The sequence below is a fragment of the Mercurialis annua genome, linkage group LG2 (genome assembly GCF_937616625.2).
Source record: "Mercurialis annua linkage group LG2, ddMerAnnu1.2, whole genome shotgun sequence".
NCBI classification, from domain to species: Eukaryota; Viridiplantae; Streptophyta; class Magnoliopsida; order Malpighiales; family Euphorbiaceae; genus Mercurialis; species Mercurialis annua.
Genome location: NC_065571.1, coordinates 52,247,785 through 52,274,718, shown reverse-complemented (window position 1 = coordinate 52,274,718; position 26,934 = coordinate 52,247,785). Strand labels below are relative to the sequence as shown.

At 30.6% G+C, this 26,934-nt stretch overlaps 2 protein-coding genes, 1 non-coding gene and 1 pseudogene across 4 annotated transcripts; 2 read left to right on the top strand and 2 right to left on the bottom strand.

The window, feature by feature from the left end:
* The first annotated feature begins 11,299 nt into the window (after positions 1 to 11,299).
* Positions 11,300 to 12,436, top strand: LOC126669751 (ethylene-responsive transcription factor ERF017-like; annotated as a pseudogene).
* Positions 12,437 to 12,614: 178 nt separating this feature from the next.
* Positions 12,615 to 12,696, bottom strand: TRNAS-AGA (transfer RNA serine (anticodon AGA)). The gene has a single exon. It is a non-coding gene; the product is annotated as a tRNA-Ser (tRNA).
* A 46-nt stretch (positions 12,697 to 12,742) lies between these two features.
* LOC126670765 (DNA cross-link repair protein pso2/snm1) lies at positions 12,743 to 17,708 on the bottom strand. The gene is made up of 10 exons (XM_050364586.1): positions 16,904 to 17,708; positions 16,650 to 16,820; positions 15,753 to 16,163; positions 15,395 to 15,458; positions 14,669 to 14,886; positions 14,463 to 14,576; positions 14,198 to 14,303; positions 13,889 to 14,100; positions 13,629 to 13,732; positions 12,743 to 13,087 (listed from the first exon to the last, which is right to left on the bottom strand). Exons 1-10 carry the CDS (start codon positions 17,558 to 17,560, stop codon positions 12,943 to 12,945), a joined length of 2,202 nt encoding a protein of 733 aa, XP_050220543.1. The 5' UTR covers positions 17,561 to 17,708; the 3' UTR covers positions 12,743 to 12,942.
* A 1,784-nt stretch (positions 17,709 to 19,492) lies between these two features.
* LOC126669693 (3beta-hydroxysteroid-dehydrogenase/decarboxylase) lies at positions 19,493 to 25,255 on the top strand. Of its 2 annotated transcripts, none has more exons than XM_050363228.2 (13): positions 19,493 to 19,592; positions 19,707 to 19,983; positions 20,048 to 20,137; positions 20,226 to 20,359; positions 20,464 to 20,634; positions 21,058 to 21,183; positions 21,359 to 21,438; positions 21,745 to 21,943; positions 22,479 to 22,584; positions 23,244 to 23,418; positions 23,791 to 23,947; positions 24,390 to 24,456; positions 24,986 to 25,255. In XM_050363228.2, the coding sequence occupies exons 2-13, from the start codon at positions 19,746 to 19,748 to the stop codon at positions 25,129 to 25,131; spliced, it is 1,689 nt and encodes a 562-aa protein (XP_050219185.1). In that variant the 5' UTR covers positions 19,493 to 19,592; positions 19,707 to 19,745; the 3' UTR covers positions 25,132 to 25,255. The 2 variants fall into 2 exon arrangements, with proteins under 2 accessions (XP_050219185.1, XP_050219184.1); XM_050363227.2 differs by having other exon boundaries at positions 19,494 to 19,602.
* Positions 25,256 to 26,934: the final 1,679 nt, after the last annotated feature.

Genomic DNA, 26,934 nt, shown 5'->3' with positions numbered 1-26,934 from the left:
CGCTCCCTAAACTTGTGTCACGGGGTCATCTAACCCAATTTATATTTTTTTGAGCAAATAACCCCAAAATTCTTCATTTTCGGGTCAACTAACCCCATAATTGTATTTTTAAAACGCGTAAAATACAAATCGGAGGTGAGAGATACAAAAAATTAATTAGATACCTCCCTAATTGTTGCGATGTAATTATTCTAAATCTGTTTTTTTAAAATAAAAATATAAATTATGGGGTTATTTGACCCAAAAATAAAGAGTTTTGGGGTTAGTTGCTCAAAAAAATATAAATTGGGTTAGATGATCCCGTATCACAAGTTTAGAAGGCGCGTTGACACTTTGTTCAATGAAGAACCTCCATCTTGTAATTTGACCGCCAATATGAAAATTAGTTTTTGATAGCACACTTTCCAAGTAGTAAAAAATTCTCATATTTCTAATTTCTGACAACTTTCTCATTGACAAAATTCTTAGTGAGGAAAAGAATGGTGGACAAATAATGCTCCAAAATTCTTAGTGGCGCAACGGTTGTATGGGATAAACACTCGGAAAAGAATGGTGGACAAATAATGCTCCAAACAGGTTAGTTAACTGTTGAAATATTATTTTTGTTGATGGATAACAAAATCTAAACTCAAGCCATTAAAGAGAAACATTAGGCATAACTGTGCTATTGTGTCCAACACACAAATCCTTTATTTACACCACAACATCCATCTCTTGCCTCTACAGTGCTGTATTGATGATTCATATCCAGCCTTCACTTGCTTTGCCCCATCTAATATTATGAGTTATGCCTGCAACAGGCAACTGCTGGTTTGCTATATGGAACTTATTCAGAATACGGTTGCTCATAGCTGATAACATTCCCGTTAAATTGGTTTCTCGCAAACAAAATCATCCAACATAGGACCCGAAATAATTCAATGTCAGTTTGCTCAAAATACTTCAGATCATAATCAGGAAACTACGATTCGTTATTCGTCTAGTAATTGTTCAAGTGAGTGAGGACTAAAAGAGATGCCGGTTATGTAAAATAATTCTTTATCATAACGTTAATCTCTAAAATTATAATCACTTAATTGATAATTATGCTCTAATTTTTTACCTGAAATTACCGGTTAAATTTTTCAAGTGGCATAGATGATTGAGTGGTACTGTAGAACTAGCCTTTTTAAAGTATATGACGCATATATTTCTTATTTGAAATATATCACATATATACTTAAGAGGCACATAAACAATTTATTTCTATATATATGCGTGTGTGAGTGTATATATATATATATATATATATATATATATATATATATATATATATATATATATATATATATAAATAATTTATTAAATATCTCTGTCACAATAACACAAGGATTTTACATGTTGACACGCGTTGGCGCGTAATAGACGTGTTTTTCATACACATTTTTAACACTTTTCAAACGTGTTCCTGACACATTTTTTGATGCATTTGACGTCGCTTTTTTCTGATAAGTCGTGCCACATGTGGCCTATCTATTAGCGACTTGTTTCTATAAAAAAAATCAGCATTTTATATGCTTGTGTCATATTTAAGGTTATAGTAACATTTTTGAAAAGTAAGAGGATTTTATAGATATTTTTGCTCTTTTCCCAGTAACGAGAGTGCATTTCATTAATACCTTTTTTAATAATTAGTGTTAATCAAAATTTGATTATTAGATTATCTGAATAACCAAACGAACTAAATACTTTTTTTCTACTAGTATTCAATATATTTGTGGAAAAAAAGAATTTAGGGCACCTTTTTTAAACTTTTATTACAACGGTACCGATTTAGCAAAAAAACTAATTACAAAGCTATCCACCTTTTAAAAATAATTACATCGCATTTTTTTTTCAAATTACTTTTGTAATTTTTAAAATATCCATTTTGATGTATTTTTTTTATTTTTGTTGGTGTTTTATGGTGTCGTCGTAGTATATTTATGGTATATTTATAGTGTTTTTCTAGTGTATTTATAGTGTGTTTACGGTGAGTAATTGCTGGATAAAAAATGACATTTTTATAAATATTTTATAAAATTGGATATTGTAATTATTTTTTAAATAGAGTAGTTTGAGGATAATTCTGTTATATTTTCCATTTTCAATTTACTGAAAAATTTAGAAAATCTGGTTTTAGTTAATTTAGTTCAATTTGATGTTCAAACTAGTAGTGCACAATCTGATGAAAGTATGAGTGATTATTAATATTCTTTTTCTAAACTACATGTTACTTAAACCCTCTCTTTTCTCTCTAACAAACTTTAACCGCCTACAATTTTTTTTTATTTTTTTTGACAGCCGTCAATGACTTAAATTTTTATTGATGGTAGCCACCCCTTTATCTATATTATTTTAATTTCATAGAATATAATAAATAGCTAATTCTTTTTTATTTTTTTATAGATTAAAATTTATCACGAAACGCAATTCAATTATCAAGAAGCAAAGATAGATTGAAGATCTTTCATCAACAAAATGGATTCGTCTATAAATTATACTAGTTTTATTTATTTTTTATTGTTTGTCTTTTTTATGAATGTTTTATTTTGTTCTTTCTTTATAAAAAGTTTGTTGTCCTTTCTTTGTGAAAGGTTTGTTATCTTTTTTTAGAAGGAGTTATGATCAAGTGTTGATTGGATCGGATGTTGTGAGTTTGCGAGTAATTGGAGAAGTTTGAACGAGAGCGATTGAATATTGCACTTAATTCGGAAAACAATTAGTAATTTATATTTATTTTCGTAAGTAAGATATGCGAATCAGGCATCATGTTGTCTGTTTCATGTTAGGTCATCGGGTTTAGTTTTCAAATTATTTCGAATATCTTATAAATTTAACTGTTTTATATTCAATTTAATGATATCCTATGAATTAAAAAAATTCTGATGAAAGTCACATGAATATATTTAAAAAAAAAATAGACAAGAATTCGTTCAGTTTAATATTTTCTTTGTCTTTGTCTTTTTCTCTAACTATTTCCAAACACCATTCAATTAAAATTTGACTACTTTTAGATACTGTCACAAATATTTACAAGTGATTATATTGTTTCTTTCTAATATTGCTAGGCATATATCCATTAAATTTCGTTAATAAAAGATACCATCTTTTTATAAATAAAAGTTTTTATATAAATTATTAACTAAAATAAAAGTACCACACCTAAAAAGAAAAAAAAATTTCAAATGTTATTATAAATGAAGTATAACTTAAATAATATAAGCATTTGGTAGCAATTTGCTAGTTGGCGGGCTCACTTTCTTCCGCAAGCGTTCTCCTCTCCAATTATTTAAAATAAAAGAATTGGGATTGACGACAATACGACTTAATTTTTTTTAAAGAACTAGCATAAAACTGTAAGGGATTAGTTAATTTAAAATCGTGAATTATTATGAGTTAACGCAACAACGCAATGTAATTAATAACTAAAATGCATTTATTTTAAATATCACAGAATAATAATTATGCTCAATTAGGCAGGAAATAAAATAGTACTATAAATTGTGACATGTTTAATTTGGACATGTTTTTAACGAACTATATAAACTGTGCATGGGGTTGGTTAAGTTACGAGTCCAAATTGTTCATGTCTAACGCGTCCCTCTCACTTTAAATTACTAATAAAAAATAATGCTAAATTCCTTGATTAGTCAATTCTATCATCATAATCAAAATTCTTATTCACACACACCTGTGGACTGTTATCACATGAATAAATTCTATAGTCTATAAATAATTGAATTCTTGTGAATAGTTCCACATGAATTTCTTTTTAACTAATTTCTCCTTCTTTGTATAGTTCTTAGTTAGAAGCATATAATATTCATATTATTGTACTCAATTATGTAAATTGGTGATTAGTCTGAAAAATTTAACATGGACTTCATGAATTCAATCACCTGTAATATTTGCAGCGCTTTAAACATCATCATATTTCCGTCCGTCGATGCAGGTGCTAATTGTAAAAAAAAAGGTAATTCAAAAGAGAATATCAAATATTTTTCATATTTTTAGCACTTTAAGCATTATATTTTACAAAAATTAAAAAATCGCTTTACTTAGACAATTTTCACCATATTACAAACTGTTAAAGTTACCAATAAAAGAAAACAGCACAATGTTGCCAAAAAATAATATGAAAGATTATGGCTTTTTGAAACAAATGTGTGCAAAAATGTAGTTGTTTTTTCTCTTTTACAATAATCAATATAAAAATATTGTTTGGTTAAGTTTTTACTCTTGAACTTTTGGTATCGCCCCAGTAAATATTAATTACTCACAATAAAGATTTATTTTGCCTCCTGAATTTGGCATAAAAGTTCAATTAACATCAAAGTCATGGCTTTTAAAACACCCCGTACTTAACATTTTAACTCGTTTTATCCATTTTGATGGGGCAGAAGAAAATAATTGGAACATTATATATAAATAGGAGTTGAGACAGTGAAAAATTATAGAACAATCTGAAACATAAGGGTTAAAACAAGTCGCAATATTAAATTTAGAGTGTTTTTTTTATTAGAACCATGAGATTAGTTTTAATTTATTTTTAATTACCAAATCAGGAAGTAAATTAAAACTTTTTTTGTAATTACTAGTATCAAGAAACTGAAGGTTAAGCAAACCCATGAAGATTACAGTAGCTCGTAATGAAAATAGTTGTGAACCAATCAGTATGTAAAGTTACTCTTAGGGACCACTTTTGGAATTTGGAGAACTATATGGACCAGTAGAAGTGTAGAAAGAATGTCTTCATGTTAGCTGTTACCTATGGTTTTTGTTTTTAATTTATTTTGTTCTATAGAAAAGTCAATGGAAAAAATGACCAATCAACATTCAAGTACAGATCTTGAGTCACAATCATGAGATTGAGAAGAACATTCTAAAACACTTGCATCTCATCCGGCAGATAATTTACTAATTAATCTGCTAAAAATATTGCCAAATAATTAAATACAATTTATTAAAAACGAATAGAATACAAAAATAAAAGCTATTTTTTACTCTTAACATATGAATTTTTAATTCCAAACTCAACCTTTAAATATAAAACAACAAAAAATGAAAAAAATAATCGAAAAAAGATGAATGAAATCGTATAAATATTCTCGTTAAGTGCCATAAGAGGCCATTACGATAAAAAAATTCATTTAGAGTAAAAACAGTTGATTACTAATTTCGCTCGAGACTGTTATGGAGTTTGATCCGTTGAAAATTTCATATTTTTTAAGATCATCAATAAAGTTTCTAGAAGAAAAATTGATAAAATATTTATTTAGATATTAAATAATTTTTATCCTTTAAATAGCTAAAAAAGGGGTCAAATAAAATATTTTGTTGTGAATGATTAAGATATTTAGAAAGTAAATTTGACATGTAACTCAAAGAAAAAATATTGAATCATGGATACGTCACATGCAAATCCAGAAGACCTAATCAAATCAAGAGAGCTTAACACGCATAAAATAATGAATAAAAATTAAAAAAAAAATTCACTATTTAAAGTTTTTATAATATATATATATGTGTATGTGTGTGTGTGACAGGAAGGTGATTTTCCGGTGAAAACTAAAAATAATTCCCCTAAATGGTACAAACTATGAAGTTTGCAGAAAATGGAGATTTATTTAGAGAGACTACCTTAGAAATAGATAATATACAATTTATTAATTTGTTGGACTCTTATAAATATAGTAGATATTATTGATAAATATGAATTTCCAGGCCAAGCAAATAGAATATTTTTAGGGCACATTAAAAATATACTTATGTGTTAATACTGATAAAGACAGATATGTATTTTAGTATAAACATTCTATCAAATATCATAATTTAAATTCTATTACTAGAATCAGGCAGCAAAGTCAGGTCAGAGGATGGAGCCAAAACAAACATTGTCAATAAAAGTCGATCGGTCCAAAAATAATCAAACTAATTGACACTCTTTCAATAAAATTCGTATACACTGACGTCAACTCAATTCAGTAGGGGTTTTTGCTTTCCCACATGCAAATTTCTATGGTCATTTTAAGTGATTTATCAAACAAATTATACTAATGTGTCTTAATTTTTTAAATATGCTATTTTAGTATTTGAATTTTATAATTTAATCTAATTATTTTAAAAAATATCTAATGAGTATTTAACTTTTTTTAATCACCAGACTATTAATAAAATTGAATATATTTAAAATTATTGATTTAAATATTTCCAATTTGATTCTGTATAACAAATTTATCACACGATGTCATTTTTACTGAATATAAAAAATGAAACTAAGCATAAGTGATAAGGTTTATATTTTCCTTCTTTGCATACTGTGACTGAAAAGTGAAAACAATTAAAATCCCTTGTTTAATAGAAAATATACAAAGAAATAAAATTGTTGACATTGATAACAAATTTATTAAATTCACACTATTAGAAATATTATTTTAATTAATTGATAGGAGTAAGGGCATCTCTAAAAAAAATCACCTAATTTCTTCAAATTTCTTCACCAAAAAACATATTTTAAATTTCTTCACCAAAAAACATACTTTTTTACTTTTTAGTATTTTAATCATTTTTAATTTAATATTTTATACACTTTTTACAAATTACACCCACGAACTTATTTATACTCATATTCGTCCAAATTCTACATATAGTATTATTTATATAATATTTTTAGTTAATTGTCTCAATATTATTTATGTAAGATTTATATTTTATTGTTTCGTAAAAATATTCATATAATATTTTTAGATTATTGTCTTGTTAAATTATTTATATGATATTTTTATATTAATTTTTATATTTTTATTATGAAAAAATAAATGATTAATATATTTTAATATTATTACATGTAAAACTATTCCATAATTATTTAATAAGTAAGCAATTAATTAAATACAGTCATGAATTATAAGTATCAAATTGTAAATTGATCCTATTATTATAATCAAAAAGTGAAATGGTGAAGGAAAAATTCCTTCACTATTTTTAATGAGAGAGTATATGGAAGTCACTTAAATGTATTTAGGTGACTCCTTTATAGATGGGGAGTCATCAATTCTCATTTTGATGACTTCCCAAGAAGATGGTCTAATTAATTATAAATTAGTGAGAATATGACAACCCACATGTTTAAAGGAGGTATTTACGTTCAACCATGACCTAATAACTAGAACTAGTTAATAAGTGGCTGAACCTCTACACTTATAAACTTATTTATACTAGTTTCGCATTACGTGCTATGCACGTGGCTCGTAACGTAACTCCTCAATGAACATATTAGTAAATTTATTATAATTATATCAATTTTTTTATTTACAATTAATATTAAATTTATTAAGACTTTTTGTAAAAGTAAATATAATATTTTTTTAGATAAAAGTAAATATAATATACTCGGTTATTAAATTTTTTTCATACTAAATTTTTTCTTCTTTTGGTTTTATAATAACCATAATTAAATAATTAACTTAATTTTAATAATAATATCTTTAAAACTAATAAGATACAAATTTAAATAATAATATATTCAATCAAACTAAAAGATAGATATTCCTACTAATTTGGAGACAATTTAGTTATTTTTTACATACTAAAAGTTAAATTGGAGATAATTTAGCTACCTATTCTAATTAGAACTTTAATTATAATAGTGATTAATTAAATAATAATTAGTTAATGACTATAAACCTTTATTTAGTAGTAAACTGAAAAGGATTATTCAGTAAATTTGCATGTCCCCCTCCCATCCGTGCTTTTATATATAGTATAGATTTGTTTTTCTAAACAACATATGATTATTTTCAACACTCCCCTTCAAATGCAACCGAAACTGGACATCTGCTTGTCACTTGAAATTGAAACTTTCCCTAAAACTGTAATTGTGATTGAATACGCAGCGGTAATATCGGACCGGGCCGCTGGGACTGGACATCCAGACGGATAACCGGATAATTAAGATTTCGGCCAGACCCGCTATGATACTATATTAGAAATATTATGTTAATTAGTTGGTAGGAGTAATTAATTATAAATTGATGAGAATATGACAACCCACATATTTAAAGAAGGTGCTTAAATTCAACCATGACCTAATAACTAGAAGGCTTAATTGCACCAAAAATCACCAACTTTCGTGTATTTTTGGTATTTAACATAATCTTTTTTTCTTGGTATAAAAAATCATCAACTTTTATTTTTTTACATATTCGTCCACATACCGTTTCTTTTGGAAGCGCAAAACGACGTCGTTTTAGCGCAAAACGGCGCCATTTTACATTTAAAATGACGCCGTTTCACATCTCGTGGACAAATGTGCCAAAAAAAATGAAAGTTGGTGATTTTTTATGCCAAGAAAAAAAAATTATGTTAAATACAAAAAACACGCGAAAGTTGGTGATTTTTTATGCAATTAAGCCTAACTAGAACTAGTTAATAAATGGTTGAATCTTTACACTTATAAGCTCATTTATATTTGTTCTGCTAATCAACGTGAGATTATCTTTAACACACACAAATTAGAAGTTTTAACATTTTAACTTTTAAATTGAAATCTAATAATTAAATAGAAAACAACAAAAAATAAAAAAAGTAATTGCAAGAAGATGAATCGAGTAATAGAACTTGGTAGGTGCATAAGCAGTAGTATATCCGGAAATTTTAATCAGAGAGCGTATTGTAAGGAAAAGAATTATAATTGACAATTTTTTCATACGATCAGGACATAATCGGATTTTTCAAAAAAAATTAGGCGTAGTCATCCAAAATATTTTATCTTTTTGATTTTTTTTATTTATGGCTCTACCTTTCAAAATCCTTAGTTTTAACCTATTTTTCAGTTTTTAATTTTAATTATAGCCGTTTGTTCAAATTGAAGCGAAAAAAATTTAAATATAATATTGCTTTATATTGAACAAATTTGAATTTTTATCGTAAAAAATTTCAAACATGAAGCAATATGAAGAGTATAATTAAACCTTTTTCTACTCCAACTTTTTTTAATGAATATTTCTACTCCAACTTTTTTTGATGAATATTTCTACTCCAACTTAAACAGATGGTTATAATCAAAATTGAAAATTAAAAAATTGGCTTGAGAATTTTGAAAAGTGATGATGTAAACGAAAGAATAAAAAAGGTGAATATTTTTTTGATGATAAAGCCTTAAAATTATGTTTAAGACCAATTCCGACAAGAGTGGACGCACGAGCCAGCCCGTGGTGGCTCCGCCGCTAAAAGGTCACAAAATAAAGTTCAGTTGGAGCAAAAAAAAATTGATCACCAATCCTACGCTGATAAATTATTGCAGAGTTTGATCCCTTATAGCTTCATATATGTCCGAATAAATCTCTATAAAAAAGTTTACGAATAAAATTAATCTCTATGATTCGGGCTTGCATGAATATAAGAGGTGCTCCTTTTGACCTAATACAAACTCAAATCAAACCACATAGCCATCAAATTAACAATAAATAATTTAAATGTTTATATCCAGTTTAAAGGATTTTATAATTTTAAAAGTAATATATAATTGTTTTGATAAGGATATATGAATCACGAAGGACCCCCAAAAGATTCATTTTTAAGCCATCGCATGCAAGAGGAAGGCTCAAGTGAGCTCGCAAGATCCACCAACCATTTTGTATTTTATCTTCCATCTTAAATTTTTTATCACACGAGTTAAACAACCATTTTCCTGTATTTTCACTTTTAAGAACCAAAATGTGTTGATTCGTTTAACCGGTTAAATCACAAATCAGATGTCACTGATTTTTTTTTAAGTCAACTTTTTAAAAATTATAAAATTTAAATTTTAAATTATACCGTGATTGTTTTCTTTATAAAAAATTTGTTGTTCTTTTTCCATAAAATATTTATTTACCTTTTTTTATTAAAGATTGGTAAATCTTCTGTTAGACAGCAAAAAATTATATTCTTATCATGATAGATCAGTTATGTAATTTTTGATTTTAATTTTATAAGCAATCTGCGAATAACCTTTACATCTTGTTTCATGTCAGTCAGATTATTAGAAACAGTTATATACACTTTCTAACTTCTTACATTCATAACTATTTAATATTAATGAAAGGTTATTTTTTTTTTATGTCAAATAAAAAATTACTTACCGTAAAATTATCTAAATATTATATACTATGATATATTTAGTGATTTTTAATCTATTTTTTAATTATATTTATTTATGTATTTAAAATTTAAATATATAATATTACCCTTATATATATTATTCAACAAAGAAGGGCTCTGTTGGCGAGATGTCTAGGACCGATGCTTATGTCAGGATTGCCGCCTCGGCTGCCCCTCCCATAATTATTTTTGTTCAAATATAACAATAAACTACATATAATAGTTTTTTAGTTAAAATATACTATTAAAAAAATTTGTTTAACTATCATTGAAATGATATTATTTTATGAATATTGAAATGATATGTAGATGAGTAGATCTTCAAAATTTATTTTTTTTAATACAAATTTTTAAAATAAAAAAGATAAGTAAAATAAAATTCTAAAAAAAAACAGAATTAGAAAATTTACATCCTTTTCTGTTTATGTACTTTTTACGATAGAAAAATTAATTATAATAGAGTGCATATATAGTGAACATAATTAAAAGATACAGTATATTATTAAACCTAAAATTTACATTCTCACGGCAGATATTGTTTGGTATTATCCTCAAACTATTTTTAAAAAGCAATTACAAAAATCTAGATTATGAATTTTTAATTATATAAAAAAAATTAGAATATAAAAAAAGTACAATATATAATTAATTATAAAGGATGGGTACTACTATAATTATTTTTCAAAAGTAGAATATTTAAACAATTATCCCATATTATTTTATAAATTGAATTAATTAAATAGAAATCCGATTGAATTGGGTTGGATCGGGCTGATTGTTAATAGAATTAATCATAGATTCCGTTCAACCGGTAGTTGAACAAGTTGAATTACCGGTTCAACCAATTAGACCATAATCCATATCTAAAACTAAGTTATATACTATAATATATTTAACCGATTAAATTGGTGGTTGAACCAATCAAACCAATAGACTCATCGGATAATTTTTTTTAAAAACACTGAGTAAACCGTGAATAAATATTTACATTGGTTCGACCACTGATTTGATTTTTAAAACACCGTACATATTTGAACGTGCTTCAGTTCTACAAACAAAAAAGGACTCCCGCGTCTGTCATCTTATTGTCCCCTACCATATTACACGTGGCCGCTGACTCCTCATTACTCTCTGACTGACCCCCCAAATCAACACGCTTAGACTGTCAAATTTTTTCAATATAAATATCACATAACCGCCACTATCCACACTCACTTCATCAGCTTCATCCTAACTAACGAACAGAACACACTTAAAAAAATTATGGTGAAGCCTTCAAATTCATCGTCTACGTCATCACATCATGAGCAGCGAGCAGCAGAGCCCAAATATACGGGTGTCCGCAAGAGAAAATGGGGGAAATGGGTATCCGAAATCCGACTTCCTAATAGCCGGGAAAGAATATGGTTAGGATCGTTTGATACGCCAGAAAAGGCGGCGCGTGCATTTGACGCTGCTTTGTATTGTCTTAGAGGACCCACTGCGAAATTTAACTTTCCCGATGACCCGCCGCATATTACTGGCGGGGAGTCGCTGAGTCCTCCAGAAATACAAATTGTAGCAGCTAGGTTTGCGAATGAAGCAAGCAATGCCCATACTAATACAGCTGAATCTTCATCATCATCATCCCATGCATACGATGGTGCAGTTGGATCAGGTGATGATACGACATTGGATTGGTCGTTTTTGGATGTGCTGGATATAAATGAAGGAGCTGGTTTTGGTTATTATGATCCAACGGGGGTACATAATATGGGAGATGAGTATTATCCACCACCACCGTCCGTTTTTGATGATGGTAATGGTGATAATAATGAAGCTAATTATAACTCTCACCACTCATTTCTTTGGAACTTCTAATTTCTTTTTTACACCCAATTAGCTTATGGTTCCATTATCAGTATATTTTGGCTAATTTTAGCTGCCAAAATTACGTTTTTCTTCTCCTACTGAAATTATATCATATGCATTCTAGGAGAGGAGATTAGCCCCTTTTTTTTGGTGCCATCTCCAACAAATACTGTAGATGAACCAAGACATTTTACAATAGGAATTAAAATATATGTAATATATTCAATTTTTCTTAAAATTTTGTCTCACTTTTTGTTTAAATGTTTTACGTGTTATAGTTACAAATTTAACAGTTTAGAGTAAACTAATTCCAAATGTAATATGTATAGGTGGGAGGAAACATTGAAGAAGGATCACTTCTATTCACCCACCCCGATGCCTTATATCCCCACGTGTAAAATAAGCTCTTTTACTATTTTGTCATTTAGTCAAAATCTAAACCTTAAACTTTTTTTTAGTTTTTGTTAATTATTTCCGGGCAAGTGCATGTTAAATCACGCACGTGCATAATTAAATTAAAAAAATATAAAAGTGCAGACGAACGGACTCCACTTCACTGTACTATTCCAATTCATCAATAGAAAAAAGCAAGAAAAAGCCGTGAACAGCAGGATTCGAACCTGCGCGGGCAGAGCCCACATGATTTCTAGTCATGCCCGATAACCACTCCGGCATGTCCACGCCACTTCTCCTACTTCTTATGCTTATATCATGTAACCTCTGAAAATGACAACAAGAACTTTACTGTTAAATATTTAGAAAAATAATACTAATAATTCCATTGCCAGCCCTTTCTACATTCTGGATACACACACAGTAGTAAATTGACCAAAAAAATTGAATGTTGCTCTAGTTCCATAACATCAAATAATGGATCCTTAACCAGTCTGTTTGAGAACATGTCATTTGAACCAAAGCCATAACTAATCAAGACAGCAGGAGGGAAACCATGGTGTCAGCAGATTCAGGTCCGTCATTATTTACACTTGGTATTATTTTTTCAGGAGATGCCAATTTCACGAACTCTCTGAGTTCTGTAAAGCTGCAATGCTCGCTATATGGCACTTCGTACCTGTTACATGTGAATGCCAGGTAAATCAGATTCTGGAACAAGCGAGTACGCAGTTTGATATTGAAGAAATATACAAGTATTTCTTCTGATAAGAGGAAAATGGTACGTGCTCCAAGGCAATGCAGGTACACTTTACAAGAATATGAACAAAGTTGGAGTATGTTTTATAAAACTGATAATGAGATTGAGAATGGCTATGTACTAGAAAATGGCTGACCTTTAACGAAATTTTATAAATTGCAAACAATTAAATGTATATGATTAAATTGCAATAATCGGTAAATTTCATGTATTTTTTTATGCAAAAAGACTTTAATCATGTGTCATGTGTCATCTGATGTGGATCTCCTACACGGATGACATATTCAGCTCTTGCTAGTTCAGTTCTGGTTTACTAGATTCTAATATCGTGCTTAAAAATGCAAAAAAAAACTAAAAGAACAAGCATGTTGTAAAAACAGAAAAAATACAGTTAAATCCCGAGTTTCACTGAAAACGAGACATTTTGTAGTAGATAGCCCAATTGAGAACACCCTTTTACCTTATGATAGTTCCTTGCTGCCACCTTCTGCCCGGCGATTTTTTTTTCCCCTTGCCAAATGTCCATCCGGTCGGAGAGAATGCAACTATCAGACTGAAACGGCTCTGAATAATAAGCAGACACAAATGTAAGTCATTTGCAGCATTTTAACAGACAGAAAAACATAAACTTGCAGAAATGAGGTCTCTCCTGCAACTGTGCCCAGCCTAGCACCCCTTAAACACTTGACTGTTCAAAAAAATATGATAACTTGTTCTCACCGCATATTGATTGGACATATGTTTAAGTCTTTTGAAACTTGCAAGCGTCCACATTGGCACCACATGAATTTGGCTTTCAAATTCATTTAATGTAAACCACTGCATATCTTCTTTTGAGAACCCCAAGCTTTCCAAAAGACGGAACTTTGCTGCAGTAACATAAACCTTTCTACGTAGCACACGAGCAACCTCCAAGAACAGCCTTTCCTTTCCTTTAGGAAAATAAAAAAGAATATACATCTAAATGAGAGTTGGTATGCATAAGAGAAAACAGAGGCAAGGATTAAGGAGCCTAGAGAAAGAATCTACCGATTGTGTAGCTTCCGATTAGAAAAAGAGTTTTGGGGTTGAAAGATTCAGCTTGAATAGCCTCAACAACAAACTGTATTACAGCCTCTTGCTTTGGGAAGTCATACTGCAAGAAATTTATACAAAGGATGAAACTTCATTTACCACGCATTTCTTCACTAGAATGAGTTATAATGCGTGCTGAAACTATTCAGTGGAGAAATAAAATATTAAAGGATGCACAAGGCAAGATCGAGGGAATGCAATTACTCAAAAGAAGAGTTACCTGGGGATTACAGTATGTCGTATCCAGGATGAGAGTATGAATACGAGTCATTTGTAAAGCGGTCATGCTTGCCATCTTCTCACAAAAGCGAAAATCTCCTGTGTGTAGAACTGCCTGAATATTTATGTATATTTGTCATCAAACTTAAATGACAACGAGGTAACAACCAGTATGGCAATGCCTTAAGAAGTCAACATGGAACATACCTTACCATTAGCAGGTTCAAAGAGTATAATGATGGAACCAGGGCAGTGGTTTGCATCCCAGCATGTCACATCAACACCAGCTATGCTGATCTTTTGGTTGAGAGGTAGAACTTGTAATCTATCCCAAGGAACCCCAATTCTCATATTTACAAGTCTTGCAGTGATCGAGGAGCAATAGATCTTCCCATGACAGAAGGACCTTGTTAAGCCTTGATAATCTGTCAAACCATCAAAATATATTTCTTTTTCTCAGGATGCCAACGGATTCGTGATTAATTGGTTCAAACACTTATAGGTACAGGAGAATAATACGCTTAACAAAAACTGTGGAATTGCACTCCATCAATCATTTCACTTGAGTTGAGAAAATATACCAGTTAAGTCATTTCATAATTTGTTTGACACATATGGCTATCTGAACATAAGATTAATTCTCGCAACGAATAAACATTTGAATCTTATAGTTTAACTTATTGCAGTTGATTATATATGCAAGCTAAGCACCCAATTCCCTGAGTCAAATTTATGTAAACAGTGTAATCAAGAGAGAAATAGAGAAGTAACATTAAGTCAAAAGAGAAACGATGACATAAGCCGCAGATCTTTTTATATAAAATAAAATAACACGGCACAGAAAAATGATACAAAGAAGTACTCTTATTTCAATATGGTTTGCTTCAAAATAAAATCGATAAAACTAGGCATGAAGAATGTCGCTGAACTTACGATCCATATGGAAGTGCGTAAGAAACCAATGGGAACAATCTCCTCTAAGATATTTGAAAGCATCCTGTAGACATGTGACTAGAATGAATTAAGTAATATACCAGAAAGATCATCAACAAATAAAGAAGAAATAAGATATTCAGTCACCATGCTGGAGCTGATTATCGTGTCATATATATACCTGCTCCAACTGGAGCTGTAATCAGCTATATAATAGAGAATGATTTGAAATACAGTAAAATGTAAAGGGGAAAATTATAGGTTGGATTTGTTTAGTGGTAATACAGTAAAATGTAAAGGGGAAAATTATAGGTTGGATTTGTTTAGTGGTACTATTTAAAGGATCTAAAGTCATTACCACTCGAAATGATGTCCCTGGTATGCTGCACCACAAGGGAATGTCTTTCCGTTTTCCACTTTTTGCAGTGTGTTTTTTTGCTCCATGATTACAAACAGAATCTGACCGATTCTTTGCTGGTCCTTGCTTTTCTGTGGCAAGGCTGCAACTTTTCTTCCTAAGAGTAACAGAGCCAGGAAAAAAATCTGTAATCAACTTGTTTGCAGTTGATTTACTAGTTTCATCACCATCAACTGTAGAAGCTTGCAATTGAATCTCTGTTCCATGACTAGTCCGTGATCCAGCATTAACAGATGCATTTGTATCTCTGTGTGTCTCAGCAACTAGATTACCGCCTTTTCTAAGTTCATCAAGAGCATGAACAATCTTCTTCCTCGGACCAAGTGCTGTGATGCCTATGATAAAGAGATCCTACAAGGAACTCAGAATTAAGCAAATACAAGCACTATCAATATCAACTCCCAAGTACAAGAAACAGCATTGAAGTCAAAAAAGTTACAAATGAGCATACATTGGAAAAGGCAAGCATAAGGTTGCCACACAAAGCATTACCAAATACAGATCTCCTTATTCCTAAAACTAAAATAACTTTGGCCTAGGGATTGCACTATAGAACTTCCGATTCTCGCAATCTCAAACACCTAGGCTAGAGGAAATTAACCACTACAGCAATAACCAATACAGAACTTCTAGTCTTCTACTGTTGATATCTGGTGTTCATTATTCTAAAAATTCATCCCAGAAATTTATTGTTTTCAGCCAAATTGAAAGGATAACAAGCAACAAATTCCCACAAATTTTATAATTTAACCACAAACACACAAAAAATACATCAAAATATAGGATATTAAGAAATAAAGTTTCAGCTGAAACTTAATTTTAAAAGCATGCATATACCTCTTCTGTTAACCACTTTAAGGATTCCCAATCAATCTCTTCTCTCACAAAAACTTCCTCATATTTCTCCAAACCTAGAATTCTTAGCCACTTAACTACAGGCGAATCATCAAAATTCTTATGCACTGAATCAACACAATCTTCACCAGTTTCTTCTTCCCTATCAACAACCTGCAAAACACATGAATAGTAAACCAATAACATCAACAAAAAAACCATTAAAACATAACCAAAAACTATTAAAAAACACTTACTTCCTGACCATCATTCTCTTGTTTATCAAGACAATCATTAGTATGAATCAATCTAGATTCTTCATTTAAATTAGAAATATCAACTCCACAAAGTGGACACTTAACTGCACAATCTCCATCATTTTCACTGCACAGCTTAATTAACAAATCTAATTCACTCTCTTCCTCAAAATCCCCAAATTCACCACCAACACCCTCATTAAACCCTGACCCAGGTCCTGACCTCATTAGCCTAGCTTCAATAGAATTACAAAAGTATCCCTCTTTTTTAAATTCTTGTCCTTCTATCTCTTTTCTTTTACCCTTACTGTTTCCATTTCCGGAACAATTCTCCTTACTAAAATCCACACTGTCATCAGCGTTTTTGTAACTGCAACCGATGATGCTCGATTCTATCAAATCCAAGCTGCAATTCTCGTGCAATGTTAAGTCCTCGTTCGAACCGGATGCTATTGAATCCGCGTTCTCTTTACCGGGATTAGCGGATCTTTTAGGTTTTTTTCGGTGGCGGGTACTGGCGTTGAGGGGTTTTAAGGGGGTTTTCTGATGAGATTGTGAGATAGGGACTTCGAAATCATCGTCGTCGTTGTGGTGTGAGAGTGAATTTGAAAGCGAGAGAGACAGAGGCTGGGACAAGAAATTAGGGTTTGACGGCATTTGTTTTGCGAATGGCTAATGCTAGCTACTGTCTCTGTGCTTTGCTTTACCTCTGAACTCTGAAGATAAAAATGGAGGGTTGTGGAGGGAAAGGGGACCGAATTCAAATTTGGAGGGCTGCACACCCTTTTGTTTCATTTTATTTTATTTTGAGGTTTGATACTTTTTATTTTAAAAGAGGAAATTACACCATTTACCAAAAAAAATGAAAATAATTACAAAAGTATATGTTGACTTTTTTTATTTACAAAAATATTAATAATATTTACAAAAGTATAAAAAAATAAAAAATAATATCAAACATACGGTGTATACTGTGGGTATAATGTTAGTATACTAATAAACTAACATTATATCAACATTGTACAAAAATTATACCAACATTATACATACTGAGATTTTATTAATATTATATAAAAATTTACCAAAATTACATCAAATCGTATACTGAAAATTAAATTAATAATATACCAAAATTATATCATCAGTATACCAAGAGTATACAAATTTTCTAGTTCATTACCAACTATAGTGAAAAATACACATAAAAAAAAATACATGTTATCAACTAGAAAATATATATAAAAATTTATAATCAATATACCAAAAATATACTGAAATTATACCAATAATAAACCAAATATTATTTTTAAATTATCTGATTTATAGTTTTAATATTCCAAAATTATACCATAGTTATACCGACATTATACAAATCGTACTTTTGTAATTAATTTTCATTTTTTGATACTTTTGTAATTAATTTTAAATCAGTCATATTTTTGTAAATAAAAAAAGTTTACAGGTACTTTTGTAAATATTTTTAAAATTTTAGGTACTTTTGTCATCGTCCCATTTTAAAATCTAATCAATGGCCCGTTAATTTTAAGGCTTAATTGCATTTAAAATTACTAACTTTTTTGTGTTTTTGGTATATAATATAATATTTTTTCTTAGCATAAAAAATCATCAACTTTTATATTTTGGCATCGTCCACATAACCGTTTCCTTTGAAAAATTAAACGCAAAACGACGCCGTTTTAGTGCAAACGGTGCCGTTTTCCATTCAAAACGGCGCCGTTTCACATCCTGTGGATAAATATGTCAAAATTTGAAAAAGTAGGTGATTTTTTATGTCAAGAAAAGAAGATTATGTTAAATACAAAAAACACGCGAAAATTGGTGATTTTTTATACAATTAAGAATAATTTTAATTATGTTAACTATTAAGCCTTTCTGTTAATATTTTCAAAAAAAAAAATTAGAGTCTCTAAATGGATAATTCCTCTGCATAATGTGGGTTCGTTTGTAATTTGTTATTTTTTTATTTCGAATAGATAAATATATTAATATAATTCAAAATTATAAAAATTAATTTTTATATAATTAAAAAATCATAAATTCAGCCAAAATAAATTGAATTTGTAAATGAAATTCACTTAGGAGAACAATTATTATAGACCAATCATAATATTTATCATATTTGGCAATTTTATATAAATAAAAAGATAATAAAAATATTTTAAATTATATACTTTTATTATTATTATTATTATTAAGTTTAATTAATTTCTTTTATTCTAATTAAATTATTCATTATTGGGGATAAATTTTAAAAAAAATTCAATAATTTTTTTTAATATTTTAAAATAATAAATATTATGGACAAAAAAATTTTTAAATGCACCAAATATTATGAATCAGAGAGAATAACATTTTATATTTGGTTTAAATTAATATTAATCTTTTGTTACTGGACCAGTTTGATAGGATGTACCAATATTTATCAAACATTTAATTTTCCTAATAGACTTTTGATTTTAACTTAATACAACTAGGTTAAGACTTGGTTTTAGTCCTTTACTGGTTCAGTCCGGTTCTGCCGGTCCAACCAATTTTCCTCAAATAATAATACTCCAAAAACAAAAAAAGCATGATTCAAAAAGAAAAAAACAAACAAACAAACTCCAGTACTCAAACCTGAGCTCTTAATCACATCTCCTTCATTTCCAGATTCCAAAGTTCATAAACTGTAATTAATCGTAAGCTGCTCTGATTAATTCATAATCACCCCAAAATTTCATCAATACTGTTTAGCATTTAATTAAACTAACTGTTTAATCCTTCATTTTTGTTTAACTTGCAGAAAATCATTGATTAATTAACCAGTTCATTAATCGATAAAATGTCGTCATCGGCGGATGAGAGGTGGTGCGTGGTGACCGGAGGCAGGGGTTTTGCGGCGAGGCATTTAGTGGAAATGCTGATTAAATTCGACATGTTTTTAGTTCGAATTGCTGATTTAGAATCTGCCATTCGGTTAAGTCCTGAAGAAGAGAATGGAATCCTAGGCAATGCCTTGAAATCTGGCTCCGCTAAGTATGTTAGTATGGATCTTTGCGACAAATCTCAGGTTCTTAAAGGTAAGTTATATTAATTAATGTTAAATTTGTAATTAATGCTAGCTAATCTGTTGCATAATTTCAGCTATTGAAGGAGCTGAGGTAGTGTTTCACATGGCGGCTCCGAATTCGTCGATCAATAACTACCAGCTTCACTATGCAGTCAACGTACAAGGTAAAATGTTTTTTTATTTTTTTTTATTTTCTGTTTTTAGTTGATAATGAGCTGAGTTTGATTTAATTAGTGATATGACTTTTTACAGGGACGAAGAATGTAATTGATGCTTGTGTTGAGCTAAACGTTAAGAGACTTATCTATACTAGCTCGGCTAGTGTAGTCTTTGACGGGATCAATGGAATTCTTGACGGAGATGAAACTTTGCCGTATGCAGCTAAGGTACTAATGTTGATTTATCAGATGCTGTTGCTAATATGTTTTTATGAGATTTATTAATGAAAAATATTAGATGGTGTGTTTTATTGGGTTTAAATGTTTTTCAGCCTCTCGATTCGTATTCTGCAACTAAAGCTGAAGGTGAGATTGCAATTCTTAAGGCAAATGGAAACAACGGGCTCCTTACATGTAGTTTGCGTCCTAGTAGCATATTTGGCCCTGGAGATAGATTGTTTGTTCCATCTTTGGCTGCTGCTGCAAAAGCTGGGAAATCTAAGGTAGTTATGGCTTTGTCACTTGTTCATGCAACTTATGTTATCTGCTTCATTTGTATGAGACTACGTAGACTAATGGTGCGCATATTTTGACATAAAAACAATTATTCAATCAAATAGCAAAAAATGGTTTTGGACTTGATTAAATTTTTTGTATTACCAAGTTCTTTTTTCTGGATAAAAAATGTATGAGGATTCTTGAATTGTCGTTCTCATGTAATTGTATTAAAAGATGTGAACAGCTGATCCAACTTCTGTCTTCTGGTAGTTTATGCGTCATCTACAAGTTTATAGTTCACCTAAACTTTGTATGGCTAAGAAAGTCCCTTTGATTAAATTATGCAAAGTTTACCACTATGCACTTGTTTGTTCTATTTTGCTTCCATCAAATCTAATATTATATTTTCTCTTTTATTGATTGAGCAGTTCATTATAGGAGATGGAAATAATGTTTATGATTTTACATATGTTGAAAATGTGGCACATTCCCATATATGTGCTGAACGAGCTCTAGCATCAGGAGGGAAGGTGGCAGAGCAGGCTGCTGGACAGGTACTATCATTTTCTGTTTCTTTTATGTTTTAATTTTCTAGGTTTCAATGATTGGGTTATCCCCTAACATTCTATTTCCTAAGCTGTTCAAATCATGCCAACTCTAGTTTTTAAAATTACATGCTATACTGGGATATGTTGGCTGCTTTCTGCTAATAAGTAATGGGAAATGCAGGCATACTTTATAACCAACATGGAGCCCATAAAGTTCTGGGAGTTTGTCTCACTTATTGTTGGAGGTCTTGGCTATGAGAGGTATCAGTTTCTTTTTCTTTCTCATTGCATTGATTATTAAGATCAAAATGTCTGTAAAGTTATTTTCTTTTTGTGTAATCTGAGTGTAGGCTTTTTGTACCTGCCCCTTACGAAATGATTAGATTGCTACTGGCTCAATTTTTTTTTTGAAAATTAATGACAAATTCTATCTGCTATCTAAACTATTATTGTTATACATTATGTTTCCTTCTTAAAATGTAAAGATAAATTCATTACTATGTTTTAAAAAATGGATTTTCCTTGTAAGTTTGCTGTAATTTCTGCTCAATGTTTGCTGTCTTGCAGACCTAGGATAAAGGTCCCAGCTCTTGCTGTGATGCCAATTGCTCATCTTGTAGAGCAGATATATAAGCTATTGGGTCCATATGGGATGAAAGTTCCGCAACTGATACCTTCAAGAATTAGACTTCTCTCTTGTAGCAGATCGTTTAATTGTTCAAAAGCAAAGGATCGACTTGGCTACACTCCTATAATATCATTTGAGGTTTTTGAACATTTTCATTTGACTTTACTTCTCTGAATATTTTTATATCACCGAGTTATATTTTATTTTTCAAACTGGTACGACTATTTGCTAGAGTTTTGAAATTTATGATTACCTCTGCAGACTATTAGTTTACTAGCAGTTTTCTTACAATTTGCATCCAAATCCTATTTTAAGAGCTTGGCGCTTTTGGATTTCACCTTTCTCAGCTTCTTAGATTCATTAACGCTATTTAATTAAACAAAAACATAATAAACTTTTTTTCTATTACTTAACTATATCAATCAGATCTGATGACTATTCTCATACATTTTCAAAGGAATATTAGAAAAAAGAAATACTAAACTGCTAGCAATTTGTATGCTTATTCCCGGATCATAAGACTGTCATTTCATCATTAACTGTCTGAGCTTAATATTATGGGAATGCTTTCATGACACTATTCCGAACATGTACATTAGATTGTATATGTTCATTTAAAATTCATAGGTTGCTGGTTCACTTGTGAGTTGTAACGCTTTTGACGTTTGCGCAGGAGGGTTTAAAACGAACTCTAGACTCATATTCACATTTGAGAGCTGAGAATCAGCCCAAAAGAGAAGGACCATCTAAGGCTCACAAATGTCTTGGAGGTGGAAGGGGTATGGGCGTTCACTTTCTATTCATGTCACTAGTTTAAGCATGCCTGAGTCCCATGTCTGCAGATAAGCACTCTGGAATAATCCTTTCTGTTTTTTAAGGATCCTAGGGGTACAGGGGACTCTAAATCAAGCCTATCAATCATCCTAATAGCTCAAAATATTGTTTTTCTGCTATCACTGCGGTGGTTAAATAACATCTAATAATACAAAAAAGTATTTTTGAACACAGTGTGTGAATTTAACAAGGCCTACCATCGGATAATTTGGGTCTTTAACTGCTGACGTATTCAGAACCTTAAAACGAAGGGGTTTAAATGGCAGCACTATACACCTGAAAATTGTGTAGTCAACTGCTCCAGAATTTTGAAGATAAATTTGTGATTTTGTTTTTTGTTTTTTCACTGTCACCTAAAGGTAGCAGAATAAAATGGCTATTGGAATTGAATGTAGTTAGCTCGAGCATCCATATCATCTTCATTCTTTTATGTAGTCATGCATAGTGAACTTACCTTCTCAAAGTAATATTGTCTCTCTATGTTTGTGAGATGATTGAGCCTTTGGATGTTCCTGGATTATAATACATGCAAATGTTTAATTAAGTTTATCTACAGTTCAACAAATTTTGAAACTCACTAATGTCCCGCTGCTGATATTTGCAGTTGCTGATACACTACTTTGGAAGAATAAAAAGCAAACGCTGTGCGCTTTGTTAATTATGATGACAATTTACTACTACTTAGTTGCATCTCAATCTACCATCATGACTGCACTTGCAAAGCTTCTTATAGCAGCAGTGGTCTTCTTGTTCGTCCATGCAAATTTACCAGAGAAAATGTAAGGATTTACTATTTTGTTTCACTTGTTATTGTGTGAATCTATCTGGTCTTAATAAGAATACAAGCTGGTATCACTTTGTAATCTTGGTGAGTAAAGCATATTTTATATGAGGTTCTTGGATGTTCTATGCTTTTGCATCTTGCTGCAGCTTATCATTCTTGACCTTTCACCATGCACATGACATCATAGTGTGTTGTTGGAGTTGATTAAGTCATCCTCCAAATATGAATAGTTAAGTTTGCAATTAAAATAAGAAAATGTTTCCCTGTGGCTCTGGTTCTAACTTTCAAAAAATTAACTTCAATTTCCTGATGCAGTTTTTTAGAAGTCCAAGTACTTTATATGAATTTATGCTTTCTTGTAATGCAGCTTTGGTTATACAATCGAAAAACTTCCGGCATCGTATTTTCACTTAACAGAGGAGAAGTCTCACCAAGCAGCTCATTCAGTGGCTTCATCATGGAATGCTGCTGTTAATGTCTTAAAATCTCTCTGCAGGGGCAACGACTGGATTCTGTTCCTTAAGGTATTACCATTTCACAATGACGTGATTTTAAATAACAGTTACAAATTTTTCTCTAGAATGCAGTAAATGCCAGAGATATGTGTCAGTATAAGGATTAAGGCTGAATAGGTTACGAATATACATAGCACCTTGAAGAACTTCAACAGACTGAAAGTGTGACAGTGGAAAGTGCAGTGTTTTACAGTTTTCGCTTAAGTATGATCTGACCATAGTACTCCCTGCTCGACGGATTAGTCTATTTACAGGCTTGAACAATGAAAAGACATACAAGTCTGTTTTTTTTTTAAATGGAACTTTAAATGTGCAATTGATTCTTTTGACAATTTACAGACAATATGCATATGGTTCCAATTTTAAAGTGTGATTTGAAACTGGTTACTAAAGCTAGTTTGTCTTAAGCTACTGTTTATATTTTGAAGTCTCTTTTTGGCGAATATAATAGGTTGCTTTGTTGCTATTGATTCTGAGCTTCCTTGGAGCAATTTCGCTTCAGAGTATATTTGTTATAGGTATGCTCTCTCGCTCTCTCTCACACCCATTCCTGTGAACATATATGCGCTCAATCACACATAAATGTGTGGAGTCAGCATAGTACCTTTGGGCACCTTTGGGGAAATCAGAGAAATCTGATATTCAGAAAGGTTTATATTGTTATGGACATATCATTTAAGTGGCATTTGAATATTTTGCCAATATATGCAGAAATATGTATGAAATGCTCACAGTTAGGGGTGTGTGTCCGTTTGAAACAAACTGAATAAAAATAAAACGAACTGGACCAAATTTAGAGGGATTTAAAAAATTCAAACCAAATCAAACTATACTAATTGGGTGTGGTTAATTTTTTTATGTTCGGTTATAAAGCCAGAGTTCTGCTTATTGCATTGAATTATTTTAATCTCCAAGTCTCTTTTGTCTATTTGTATGACGGTCATTGCATTATTTGCATCTATTCTTCATTATCTTTCAACTCTGCTACATTTTTCTGTTAACCGATAATCAGAAGCACTGTGGTTTTCTAATGCTCTACTATCACAGGACTTCCGGTTGCTTTTGTTGCATTCTTGGCGTATGAGACGCATGAAGAAACAATTGATGCAAAGTTTTCGGAACTTGTCTCTTTTGGGTGCAGATTTAAATCTGACTTATCCAAAAAAGTTATTGGTGCCGAAAAGGACAAGTGACTCTACTATCCTTAATTTGCTAAAAATCATTTTATTTTGCTTATATGCAATCTCACTTGTATGATTTGATACAAAAACAAACTATGTTATTAATTTATTATCCATGTCGTTAGGCTAATTTTAATGGGTCGTTTGTTTCCCTTTTATCTTTACACATTATTTTGAGGAGGTTATTTCCCTTTGCTAGTTCCTGATTCCTTGTTCAGTAATCCAATTCTTACATAAGAAATGTAGAGCACTACCTATTTGCAAATCTCTATGTTTCAATATTACTCTTTTTAAACTTGTTGACACATAAATTATGGTGAGCAAACGGGGGTTCTATTAATAACCGGTTGATTTTATCCTGTCGTAATAAGAATACAAGCTGGTATCACTTTGTAGTCTTATTGAGTAAAGCATATTCTATATGAAGTTCTTGGGTGTTGTATCCTTGTGCATCTTGCTGCAGCTTATCATTCTTGAACCTTCATCATGCACATGACATCATAGTGTGTAGTTGGTTCAGTTTTTGTACATTTCTACTGATGGTTCTCAACTTCCCATTCTAGGTGAAAAATAAAGCCGAGTTGTGCTTGTTGCATTGAATTATTTCCTCTCCAAGTCTCTTTTGTCTATGTATACTATGCATGAAAATGAGCTTCTTTCCTGTGATTGCATCTGTTCTTCATTATCTTTCAACTCTGCTGCATTTTTCTGTAAACCAATACTCAGAAGCATTGCGGTTTTCTACTCGTTATATCATCACATGACTTCCAGTTGGTTTCGTAGCATTCTTGGCGTATGAGACGCGTGTCTCTTTTAGGTGCAGATTTAAATCTGACATATCCAGCAAAGTTATTTGTGCTAAAAAGGTCGAGTACTGTCCCACAGTCGCTCTGGTATCCTTATTTTGCTAGTACCACAAAAAAAGAAATCATTTTATTTTGCTTATATGCAATCTAACTTGTATCAAGTTCTGTTTCTGTTTCTTTTATTTTTAGCATGGTCTTAAAAGTATTATGATGGGAGCAAATTGTTACAGAAGCCAGAGCAAAAATTGTCACAAGAATTAAGAAATTTTGGTTCTCAAAGAAAAACTGGTTTTAGTCATTATTCCTACATAAATTACAATTTACAACTAATTCTCCATAAAAAATTCTATTTTGCCTTGCTCTTTCTTTTCTCGGAGACGTGGCTTGTTAATTGTTATGGTAGCCGGTGCAAGTATGCTATACGCATTAATGTACTCCAGTCAAGTGAATTAGTGAACTTGCGAGTTACTCAGACTGACACAAAAAATAACATGGAATTGAGTACCAAGACCAGTCTTGGAAAACTTGTTAATTTAACGGAGCTCTAGTTAATTTCTTCTTTATCCTTTATAGTAATTATATTACTTCTTCCGTCTCATTACAGAAATCTCATATTTATTTTTTAAAAAAATTATTTTTATTTTTAGAATATTTTTCCAATGAATACCATATTTTATCTTTTTTTTTGATAATTTGGGAAGGAGAGAGCGTTTGTGGGAATTGAATACACAACCTAGCAGTTTGCTACTCAGCACTTATATCATTTGAGTTATAGTTCATTGGTATTTTACCTTTTATTTAGTCATCATCTTAGAGGGATTTTATTGAAAATTTTCCTATTATTAATAGGGACAAAACATGAAAAACCCTGAAAAGATAAAGATAATAGTAAATGTTTTCTAAATCTGTGTGTAATATGTAAATGAGACTTTTTAAATAAGATGGAAGGAGTATATATTTACAATAATATCTTTGCATTAATATTAAAAGTTTAACTTTAAAATATTTA

Bases quoted from the DNA above. Each gene is read 5' to 3' on its own strand.
- LOC126669693 (XM_050363228.2), top strand. From the start codon at position 19,746: ATGTCGTCATCGGCGGATGAGAGGTGGTGCGTGGTGACCGGAGGCAGG. The intron at 20,138-20,225 runs GTAAAATGTTTT...GACTTTTTACAG, and splicing joins CTATGCAGTCAACGTACAAG to GGACGAAGAATGTAATTGAT. The intron at 21,184-21,358 runs GTACTATCATTT...TGGGAAATGCAG, and splicing joins CAGAGCAGGCTGCTGGACAG to GCATACTTTATAACCAACAT.
- LOC126670765 (XM_050364586.1), bottom strand. From the start codon at position 17,560: ATGCCGTCAAACCCTAATTTCTTGTCCCAGCCTCTGTCTCTCTCGCTT. The intron at 16,164-16,649 runs GTATATGCATGC...AGTTCCTTGTAG, and splicing joins TAAAGTGGTTAACAGAAGAG to GATCTCTTTATCATAGGCAT. The intron at 14,887-15,394 runs GTAAGTTCAGCG...ATGGTTTGACAG, and splicing joins TACGCACTTCCATATGGATC to ATTATCAAGGCTTAACAAGG.